At 36.6% G+C, this 12,381-nt stretch overlaps 1 protein-coding gene across 16 annotated transcripts in view; it reads right to left on the bottom strand.

The window, feature by feature from the left end:
- Nucleotides 1-12,381, bottom strand: part of LOC308686997 (serine/threonine-protein kinase Nek1-like) — a 181,575-nt gene that overhangs the window by 26,288 nt on the left and 142,906 nt on the right. For 7 of the 16 annotated variants that reach the window (XR_014029666.1, XR_014029667.1, XR_014029668.1 and 4 more), the window contains exons 11-12: nucleotides 6,870-7,042; nucleotides 178-326 (exon numbers count right to left, since the gene is read on the bottom strand). The exons of 1 other annotated variant lie outside the window; for it this stretch is intronic. Coding sequence is in view for 3 of the 15 variants with exons in the window: in XM_081359173.1 (XP_081215299.1) it covers nucleotides 6,897-7,042; nucleotides 7,178-7,214 (183 nt within the window). In the remaining 12 variants the exon portion in view is untranslated. Of the gene's footprint in view, nucleotides 1-177; nucleotides 327-5,834; nucleotides 7,043-7,177; nucleotides 7,215-12,381 lie in introns of those variants that run through there. 8 more of the 16 variants (XR_014029672.1, XR_014029676.1, XR_014029665.1 and 5 more) reach the window with 6 other exon arrangements.

Genomic DNA, 12,381 nt, shown 5'->3' with positions numbered 1-12,381 from the left:
TGCTAATAAAAAAAATAAAAAAAACATAACGAGCATGCAGGGGGTTAAGTCCTGTCAATAGTCTGTCAAACTGTCTTCTTCGTACTGCTATTTAATCAAGCCAATACAACATTGGCGTGCATGATTACACGCCCCGCCCCGCAGCGCGGGTATAAACACGGAAGTGGACGCACTCACCAGTTGCTTTTTCGCTGAGGAGCTGAGCGGCCCACGGAGTCAGTGGTGGTCCAGCAGTAGTGGCGAGGGGACTATACGTCCTCCGTTCCCTCTTTTTCATACGCAACCAGGAGGTTCCCTTTCAGTCGAGAACATCAGACTATCGACGACTGCATGGGGATACATATTGAAAATGCCACTAAATGCCACAAATTATGGTGTGTTAAAAGTTTAATTTAAATTGTTTTATGATGTTGTTTATGTACATTTTTACATATTGTTTACTTGTTTACATTATTTTAACTTTCTGTACAGCACTTTTGTCAACCTATGGTTGTGTTTAGAAGAGAATTAATAAAGTGCTGGCAATCGATTAAAATTAACTAGATTAATCACACATTTTTTCTCTGATTAATCGCAATTAAAAACACTTACGTTTTTAACACACACTCACACACACAAAATGTCTGTGCTTCACTACTCGCAACTCCAATTAACTTACTGCAAACTGTACATTACACATAGAGCACACAAACAACACCTAAACACACACATTCTCAACATTTACACTGGACCAACCGTTCTGCAGTTCTGACCGGAGCTCTTGTGTTCTGCATTGAACGATTGCGATGAAACTGGAGCGGCTCAAAAACACCAGCTCTGCCTTGAGAGATACAGCTCGAAACAGAGGAACTCTGTGCTTTACAGTGAGATGGTGCCATGATATTGAGCTGACAACTTGACGATGAACTCAGATTCCCTTTTATTTAAAGGTTAACATACGCAGTTATCGAACAAACTCACAGTCGTGTCTCTGTCTCCGTATGTAGGCTACTGACCGAACTATCTGTAACGTTATTTAAAGTAAGAGGCAACCGCGGCATTTTAATCATGATCTAACTTATTTAGTGCTATACATTTCCACACGGATTACATTTTGATTGCAATGCTGTTTGTGCAAGTCCAGAACTGAGATCAGCTAAGATAAAAAAAAAAAAAAAAAAAAACACAGACAGTGACTGACTGCTCACCAACCCGGAGGGCTCGTGTTCTCTCCACACAACCTGAGGCATACACTTCCCTCCTGTGATGAGAAATAAAAAAAATAAAAACCTGCAGGAACGTAATTTAACGAAAAATTGTTGTGGTTTTGAAACCGTGATTTTTTTCAGTATAGATAGGCTACAATATACAGCCAGCAGCTTCTGAAACCTCATTTGCATCATGTCAGCTCTGCCTACTGTAAACCTGTATGAACCTGTCACGGGGCGGAAGAGCGGAGTAGGAAGAGAACAGAACGAAGAGAGGAGGATCATAAACGTGTGTTTTCTAGCTTCATTTTGGCTATAACTTTAAAATAATATACGCCTTGTTTATCTTTTTCTTTTGTTTGTTTTACGTAAATGTCTTAAAGCTAAATTGTATAGATAGGTTCCGTGCATGATAAGTGTAATTTAGTTTTTATGGTCTCGCTGTTAAGCACGAGCTCTGTTTCAACATGTTAAAGACAGAGCTTCTGCAGTTACATCACAACCGTTAGGGCGCAAAATACAAGCCTCGATCAGGACTGCAGAAAGGTTGGTCTAGTGTTAATGGTGAGAATGTGTGTGTTTGTGTGTTGTTTGTGTGCTCTGTAATGTACAGTTTGTAGTAGTGACGCATAGACAAGGGGGCGTGGCCATGATTTCAGACATGATATAGGCTACACAGTATGAATGTCAAGTTTAATACCAGTTTTATCTAATTGACACGTTTTTTTTTATTATTGGATCTTTTCTTGCTTCTATTCTTGTTTACTTCTCTGATTGTTCTATTGAATTGAATTAGTTAATCAGGTTTCCTCATGGTAGGATATACTAGACTGCACTATTCTGCACTATATAAATAAATAAAATAAACTTGACTATCCATTGACATGGCTGTTACTAATGGCTGTTAATGTTTAACAACCTGGATTCAACATTAATAATCACCATCTTTATTCTACTGTGAAGGGTTTTGACAACATTCCAACCATTTGTGAAAATAAAAGGCATTACAAACAAGTTACAAAAATACACTGAAAATAACAGATAGCTAACTTTAATGTCCAAAGCTTGCTGATTACAAGAGAAATATGACTCTTGCCACTGCTTTATAGGGGTGTAACAATATATCGTCACAATATATCGCAATACAAAAATGCAACAATATGTATCGGATAGTTCACCCCAAAAAATACCCTGTGAGAAAAAAATAAAGTTTTCAGAGTCAGTACTACATATGTTATGTTGAATATAATGTATAATAATGGGGGAATATTAGTGGGTCCTGATAATGCTTATGTTATAAGTCTTATGTTACCAGTAAAAAGTGGCCTACATTATTTTACATATATCTAGCCAGTGACAGAGTGCAAACATATTCATCTAAAATAATTCTGTATTTTCAGGTTCGAATCATGAATATATTTATTCTGGTGTCACCATTGTCCAAGCCTATTCATTTACACCCAAAATGTTATCAAATTTAGCATTTAATCAACAGTACATTTTTTTCTTAACCTTTTATTATATGTCTTGGAGTATCGCAATAATATCGTATCGTGAGTTCAGTATCGTGATATGTATCGAATCGTGAAATTAGGGTATCGTTACACCCCTACTGCTTTACTTAATCGTAAAAAAAAATGTCAGAAATGAAACCGAACTCAGAAACACTGAACGGATCGAATAACTTATCAATAACAAATTCTATTCGAAATACTAACATTTTAAATATCCCCAACCTTAATTATTGACCCATGGCACAACATCTCATAAACACATTTAATGAATGGCCACGCTCTTCTTAATTTTGTCATTTGATTATCAAAAATTGTGAGATTTAGTCAGTCAAGGTTAACTGATCTCATTTCGTGTCTCTGAAAAAAAAAATGACATTGTAGTATTATGTTAAATATCTAAGCTTTTTGTGTCTTTTTCACTATTCATTTAAACCTTTAGGGTAATTGAGTGAAATCAAGTTTAATTTATATAGTTTTGTCATCATAAAGTAAAATATTAGCTAAATATGTGTATATAGAGACAAATCAATATATCTTCATAGGCCTATAATCAATACATTGCAGATTAATCTCACTGATATTCTGTTTTGTCTGTCACTGGTTATTCAATTATTCTAATAACATTTTCAAAACAAATTTAGATAGAATAGCGTATTTAGTATTTTAAATTAATGATACATAAACAATATATACAGGTGCTGGTCATAAAATTAGAATATCATCAAAAAGTTAATTTATTTCAAGAATTCAACAGGTGAAACTAATATATTATATAGACTCATTATATGCAAACTGAGATATTTCAAGCCTTTATTTGTTATAATTTTGATGATTATGGCTTACAGCTTATGAAACCAAAAAATCTAAATCTCAGAAAATTATAATATTACTTAAGACCAATACAAAAAAAGGATTTTTAGAAATGCTGGCCAACTGAAAAGTATGAACATGAAAAGTATGAGCATGTACAGCACTCAATACTTAGTTGGGGCTCCTTTTGCCTGAATTACTGCAGCAATGCGGCGTGGCATGGAGTTGATCAGTCTGTGGCAGTGCTCAGGTGTTATGAGAGCCCTGGTTGCTCTGATAGGGGCCTTCAGCTCTTCTGCATTGTTGGGTCTGGCGTATCGCATCTTCCTCTTCACAATACCCCATAGATTTTATATAGGGTTAAGGTCAGGCGAGTTTGCTGGCCAATTAAGAACAGGGATACCATGGTCCTTAAACCAGGTACTGGAAGCTTTGGCACTGTGTGCAGTTGCCAAGTCCTGCTGGAAAATGAAATCTGCATCTCCATAAAGTTGGTCAACAGCAGGAAGCATGAAGTGCTCTAAAACTTCCTGGTAGACGACTGTGTTGACCTTGGACCTCAGAAAACACAGTGGACCAACACCAGCCGATGACAGCGCACCCCAAACCATCACTGACTGTGGAAACTTCACACTGGACTTCAAGCATCTTGGATTGTGTGCCTCTCCATTCTTCCTCCAGACTCTGGGACCTTGGTTTCCAAATGAGATGCAAAATTTGCTCTCATCAGAAAAGAGGACTTTGGTCCACTGTGCTTTATTAAATCCAGAGTCCACGCAGCCGTCTACCAGGACATTTTCAGAGCATTTCATGCTTCCTTCATTTTCCAGCAGGATTTGCATCGCCCACACTGCCGAAAGAACCAAAACCTGGCTCAATGACCATGGTATCACTGTGTAATTACTGTGTGATTTCATGTAATATTCTAATTTTCTGAGATTTTGATTTCGTGGTTTCATAAGCTGTAAGTCATAATCATCAAAATTATAACAAATAAAGGCTTGAAATATCTCACTTTGCATGTAATGAGTCTATATAATATATTAGTTTCACCTGTTAAGTTGAATTATATCAACTTTTTGATGATATTCTAATTTTATGACCAGCACCTGTATATATATATATATATATATATATATATATATATATATATATTATTTATTTATTTTACTTTGGCTGATGCATAATCATCTTGCACATGCTAAACGTATTTCTAAATATGTTACAATTTACAAGAAAATGCACATTGTATCTTTCCCCATCTTGTTTTTTTTCTTTTTTTTCTGTTTCCATAATAAAATTGCATAACAAGACTTTTTTGTCTGTTTAAAAAAAAGGATGGACAGATTTTCTGCGTACAGTCATCAAGTGCACAGTCACTGCAACTCCAATACATATTCTCGACATGTTGTCAAGTGCTTGCAATAACTGAATGACTTAATACATTATTATATTAATTATTATTATTATATTAATTATATGAATATAATATTTTATATTGTTTATGGTGATGCAGAAGGAGGGCTTGCGATGTCTGCGCATGCTCAGATGATTTTGTTTACCTGGAATTAATAATTGTATATACACAATTTGAGCAAAATATGTGTACAACATGCAAAAGTTTGTGATTAGTTGTATGCTTGTTTTGAGCCCTTTGTGGAGAAACTTGACTATAAACTATAAACAAATCATCAGTTTTTTGACCCTACATAATGAAACAAAGTCACCGATTTCAAAACGTATTAACATGAAATTCAAACAATAAATGCTGCAGTGAGGTTATTAATGTGGCTTGTGACAGATCGCTGTATTCCTGATGATTTTACTACTTAGTAGAAGGTATGAAGGGACATTAGTGTATATAGGGCCAACTGTTCATCACTAAAAATAAAATAAAATAAATAGATTTGAAAAATCTATTTACAAAAGATATTATCTGGAAATTAATATATCCTATTCTGAATATCCAGATTACAGATATACACAAATACTAATACATAATTGATGTGTTTAAATTTAGATTATTTTTATTATAAAAACTTGACCAGAAAATAGATAGACCATTTAAAAGGTCCGTTTGATTATTAAGATATTAGATACTACGATTTCTGTTCAGTGTTGACTGTTATTCAGACATAAACTCTCTGATAGTATAAATATATCAGTTTAATGTCAAATGTCTCTTCTGAAATTTTTTGCCAGGCTTTACGAAGCTAAAACACCGATGAGCCACACTGACTCTCCACTGATGAGTTCAGCTCAACTTCTACACACTATCCGGGTAAGGTCATAGTTATAACATTATAGAAATAAGACAAAAATGACATTATATGCAAGCTTTATTTGTTATATTTAGGCTGATTTGGCTTTATGTCTTGGTTTATTTGTGTAAAACGGTGCACAAGTGAGCATTTGATGAATATAAGATTGTCAGTAAGATTGTCTATACTCTCACATCAACACAACACGAGTCGTGGCTCTCTCATAAACACACGTCATATTTCTATGTTTAAGGAAAGATATTTCATTAATATTTTTTTTGTTGTTGTTTTGTGTTGTTTTATACGATTGCTTCTTAAACCAGCAGTTTAGCAGCATCCAGCAATAGACGACTGGATTGACTGTACGATGATCTTACTAGTCGCTTAAATCTGCAATGTGGACCTAGCTAGTCCTGACATGATACACAACTCTTGTGTTCTTTAATCACAGAAACAATGCCTTCACTCAGATGCCGACGCCGGCGCCGGCGCAACAGCATGGAGTACCCGCCGAACATGCTGTGAGAGATTGCTCTTATTGTTTTAATATGTTATGTTCATGATATTTATGGATTTTCACTTGATACGAAGGATAGAAAAATCCCTGATGTTTTTACTTTGTTTCCTCTTAGATCTGATGTTATTCATCTCCAAGAGGAATTCAAGAAACTCCATAAGGACATTCCTCCAGAATTCAACAAGCATTTAGAGAAAATTAGTGATCTCATCAATGAGTTTGAAAATGGTCTCAGACTTGCTATTTTTGCCCTTCGAGGAGCAATGATAGCTGGAGTGATCGGGGTGGTGTTTTCAGCATTATATTTCATTTTAGATAATGAAGAAGTTTCTGACATGTTTGTTGTATCAGGGGCAGCTGTGTCTGTAGTCGCTGCATTATGTGCAGCTTTCGGGATATACAAGACAACACAGCAGAAGAAGAACTTTAAACAAACCATTGAAGAGGAACGTAAGAGATTTCAGGATAAAATTAACCTTATTATTGACATGCTGGAAAAAAACTGTCAACGAACTGAGGAAATCCTCAGAGATCTTTCGCTGTCAGAGCACAAAGCCCAGGTTTTGAGTGAACATCTCACCTCCTGCTTCAGAAAAACGCAGATCTTTCAGGAACATGATGGTAAAGTGGGAGACTGGATGTCTAAATTTGGGCTTTTGTCTGGAAACCTTTCAGAAATGATCGCCAAGGTTAGTTCTGTGCCTGACATCCTCAAAGAGATTATAGAAGACAACAAGAGGCTGAAGGACAAACCTGCAAAACACACACATGAACCGTTTAAGGAGAAAACAGAACAATTCATTAATGATATGCAGAAAGGGATTTTCCAGTTGAGAAAATCAGTGAAAGAACTTGAACTTAAGTTCAACCTGACAAAATTAAACGTACTGTATTTTATTATCAATATCACTGTAACTGGATCTACCTGGAAGAGAACAACACAACTAGCAAACAATATCACATTTCACTGAATCATTTCAACATGTCATTGTCCTACAACGACTAATTTTAACATTGCTATACGTTATAATTATATAGGATATCTTTATAAGTAATTTTTCTTTTTGATAAATAAAACGATTGTTAAATGCAGAGAAGATCTAGGAGTAAGACTATGATTTTGCTTGCATTATTGATCAAAAGAACTGAATGTTGTCATTTTGTATATATTATGTACTTCATATGCATCACTTTCATTACAAAACAAGCAATAAAACGTACACACAAAACTCTATTTGAATAAAAAAAAATGCATAAAGTAATTGTCTGTAACCCTTTAATGTCCTCACTTTTCTTTCTTTCTTACTTTTTTGAAGAACAACTACATCACTTTATTTTTAAAGGTATAGGGCCCTATTTTAATGATCTGAAACGCAAGTGTCAAAGCGCAAAGCGCAAGTAACTTTGTGGGCGGGTCTTGGCGCTGTTGCTATTTTCCCGGCGGGATAAATGACTCTTGTGCCAGGCGCAAATCTAAAATGGGTTGGTCTGAAGTAGCTTCATTATTCATAGGTGTGGTTTGGGCGTAACATGAAATAAACCAATCAGAGCGTCATCTCACATTCCCTTTAAGAGCAGGCGCGCTTGTTCTAAAGCGGATTCCTATTATAACAGCGGATTTGCCAGGCGCGCACCAGGAGCGGTTCACAGCCGAGGAGACCGACGTTCTCGTCAGGGACGTTGGGGATGAAGAAACCCACCCAAATTAGTTTCGGTTAAAAAGGCGTATGATAATTTGGGTAAATGTGTAAGCTAGATGTATGCTTTTATAATAAACTATCTATCTATCTATCTATCTATCTATCTATCTATCTATCTATCTATCTATCTATCTATCTATCTATCTATCTATCTATCTATCTATCTATCTATCTATCTATCTATCTATCTATCTATCTATCTATCTATCTATCTATCTGTGGCGAGCAGGACAAGGTCGAGGCCCGTGGGAGGACGGCGTGAGGCCGGTGGCGTGATTATGATGAGCCACACCTGTGAGACGCACTATCTATCTATCTATCTATCAAAATAGCATGAAGGAACGTTTGCGCCAGGACACGCCTCCTTTTTTGCGCTGAACCGCCCAGGGAGCGCAAGTTCATTCCCTAGTTTAGCGACGTGCTTCTGTGGAGGGAAAAGCGCGCTGTGCGCGGGTGCAAAATAGGAATGATACATGCGTCTGTGTACAAAGTCAATTGCGCTGCAGTGAAAGATAGGGCCCATTGTCTGAAAGATCACTGGTGTGCATTTGAACGGGATTGTTTTATATATGAATACATTTTAGTACAGGTATCTGTCATATCTTAATTTGTATACTTTTACTATAAATATCATTGAACCATTCGGTTGAGCATTAAAAAAAAGAGGCATTTTTCAAAACATCTATTTTATAGTAAAAACTGATATCAGCCACTGTCTAAAAATACATCAATAAACATGAACTAAAACATTGATTAGTACATAAAAAATTACAAAACCTTGTCTGTGAGGTTTAGTGTTAGAAGTGATTAGCTATTGTAGTGTAGGAAATATAAGCTGCTACGCCACCTCCTTATTTAAGGCACGAGGAGCCCTCCACACATCACAATACTTGATTCTACACTCTCATAAATACAGTAGGAGTCCATTTCTGTCCCCCAAGGTACAATCTACTACACTAACGTACCCCATAGGGCTTATTGTTGGACCTCAAGGTACATTATGTTCCCCAGCATTATAAGGTACATTACATATATGTACCGTTTCCTTTAAAGGTTAAGGCACAACATCAAGAGACAGCCTCTGCTAAGCCATTTTTTTTTTTTTTTTTTTAAGTTGTTGTTTAAAGGGTTTAATGATAGCCTACCTTAATTATTTAAGGTAGTTTTTTACTTATCACTATATTTGAGTTGCCTTGAAATAAAGGAAATAAACGTTTTGTAAGTCAATTTGCTGATATTAAATCATTATAATATTAATTAGGGCCGGGACCGGGACTTTAACGCGTTAATTAAGATTATTAATTACACAAAAAATAACGTGTTAAACTTTTTAACGCATTTTAATCGCACCACGGAACGTTTCTCACTGGATGAGTTTCGGCGGACCGATTATACTGGAGCACTAACTAGCGTTCATGATATTTCATGATAGCGTTCATGATAGCGTTCATATATTAGACATTCTCTGCTTAAGACAACAACAAACTCCATTTTATAGCTAATGCTGTAAGATTTTATGTTTGTTTTATTTTAATCATAAAATAACCTCAACTAGTGCTGCACAATTAATCATATATCGCAATCGCGATGTCAAGCCTACGCAATTATATGACGTGAATGTCCTGAGTGTGACACAGAAAGACTCGCGCTGATATCGTGCGTGCGCACAAGACAGCCCAGAATACAGTTCTCTTTTGCGCTTGGACGAACAATAACACACACAATTATGCCAAAATGTATTTTTGTCGAGTATCTTCATAATATAAGAGCAGTATGATGAACGTGAATGAGGCGCCTGTGAGATCCGCGTGTCTGTCAGCACAGCAGCGGTTGGTCTCTTAAAGGGACAGTACACAGTAGCTAGCCACTAAATATCTCTGTCGTTAAAGGGGGGGTGAATTGCTCATTTTCACTCAATCTCCTGTTAATCTTGAGTACCTATAGAGTAGTATTGCATCCTTCATATCTCCAAAACGTCTTTAGTTTTATTATATTTTTAATGTAAAGATAGGCTGTACCGAGTCTTTCCGGAAAAAACCGAGCGGCTGGGGGCGGGCCGTGTGGGCGGTGTGCTATAGCTGTGCTAACCGAGCTAACAACAACACAGAGAGACATTTGAAGCACTTTACTCACCGCATGCGACAGCGAAACTTTATCATTGTGACGCTCGATCCTTAAGCATTAGACGATCTGCACATCAGTCGATATGGGCTTTGTTTATAATACAATCATCGTCGAAATGCAGGGAACAAACAGTCTACACAACTCCGTTTATGCTCAGGAAAAACAAACTCCATCCACTGTTCCCTTAACGCTGGGTTCTTTGGGAATCTGTGCAGAGTTGTCTTGCCCTGGCAACCAAAAACCCACTTCTTTGGTGACATTGACTTCCCTAAAGCCGAGCATAGCGCTTTGAGGTAACGTACTGCTTTCGCTCTCTTCTCTCTCTGGTCTACGAGTGCGCGCGCGCCCGCGGAGAAGTGCCCTTAGGACCCATATAAGGAAATTCCGCCCTCTCTTACGTAAGACAGAGCCATACTCGAAAAAAAACCTCCGAAACTTGTGACAAACCGGAAGGAGTATTTTTGGAACAAAAATACTCCTTCAAACGTACAACTTAACTTTTGAAACTTTGTCCATGTTTAGCAATGGAATCCAACTCTTTAACAGTGTAAAAAACTCAGTATGCATGAAACAGCAATTCACCCCCCCTTTAAGTTAATCAAAGGGAACAGATGAAAACACTCACTGCTCTTGACTAGATAACTTTTGTAACTTTAATAAGGATTAGTCTATATATACTTTATAATTATGCATCGCAGACTGTTTGATAACTTTATTCAATTTCTGTAGGTCTATATGTCCTACCTAGACATGCAAGTTTTTTTTAATGGGTTTATGTGAGGATTGTTAACCTGTTTGATCAAAGCATGCGACTGTTCTGACTTGTCCAATTTTCAGCATCAATTTTTCATTTTGCATCAAAATCCTGTCTATTCATTGTATGAGAAATATAGAGCTGGGTTCTGTTTTAATGTACCCAAGTGTACCTAAAATAAAAAGAGTTTAATACACAGGTTTGTATCTCTAAATTTATTTTTATTAATTAACCAGTTGTAAACTTATGGTCACTTTTCTTTCTTTTTCTTCTTTTTTTATAAATATAGGATTTGTATTAAATATATAGGCTATTCATTGAGTGGAATCAAAATCGAATTTAGAATCGAAATCGAATCGAATTGAGAGCTTGCGAATCGAATCGAATTGTAAAATCTGAATTGATACCCAGCCCTAGTCGATAAGCTTATGTATTCAGTCATTATTCAATGGTATACTCAAAATCCATGTGAAAAAAAATACTTCTCACTGTTCTCAGGTCAAATATTTATATGTAATTAAAATGCGATTAATTTCGATTAATTAATTACAAAGCCTCTAATTAATTAGATAATTTTTTTTAATCGAGTCCCGGCCCTAATATTAATATTAATATTATATTGATTATGTAATTGAAAATTAACACACATAAACACACAAATGGCTGATTCTCACTTTTGTATTTCAACAGAAACACTTTTGCATTGCATAGCCTGAGTACATTATCCCTAATTTACTGGAGAGCGGGAACAGAGACTGCCAGCTCACTACTTTTGATTGGTGGAAAGATGTGTCAAATATGTAGAGCCAGCCCTGATTGGTGCTTGAATCTCAGTTCGCGGTCTTTCTTTCTTTTGGCCATCGGTGGAGAAGAAGTCATAGCACGGTTACTCGTGGTTCTTACAGGGCTTTCAACCGAGGAGGTCCTTCAAAAACTATCAAATTGTATATGTCCTCTGCTAGTGGATTATAAAGTGGATGAAACATGGAATGTTACCGAATGTTTCCTTGGCTGGTCAGGCCATGTTTTTTAATATTAATATTATAAAATATTAGAATTGCAAAGGACTTTTCAGAACGTTGAACTATGACCGGGGCTTGTGCATAAACTCGCCAGTTGGTGGCGTCATAGGCCAGTCCCACCACTCGGCAGCCATCTTGGTAACGCCTCCGGTCAGATATTTCGGACTAACAACCAAGGGGGTAATCCATCAGCCGGAAACCGAAGCTTCCCTGAGCGCCGCCATTGATTAGCAGACCATCACCTGCTGTTAGCACTCCATTGACTCCCATTCATTTTGGCGTCACTTTGACAGCGAATAACTTTACATCTGAGGCGTTTAAAGACTCCATTTGTCCATTATTTATTTCTAAAGAAACACGAAAATGTATAAAAGGCTCCATTACCTTCTATATTACATTATGGCCCCGTAGAAACTGTTTTTGTAAAAATAGGCTAACCACGCGACTCTCTGTCGCACAGTAGAGAGATTACCGTATGGACAGGAGGAGAAG

The sequence above is a fragment of the Scardinius erythrophthalmus genome, assembly GCF_964197995.2.
Source record: "Scardinius erythrophthalmus genome assembly, chromosome: 2".
NCBI lineage: Eukaryota > Metazoa > Chordata > Actinopteri > Cypriniformes > Leuciscidae > Scardinius > Scardinius erythrophthalmus.
This window is presented reverse-complemented; position numbering and strand designations above follow the sequence as displayed.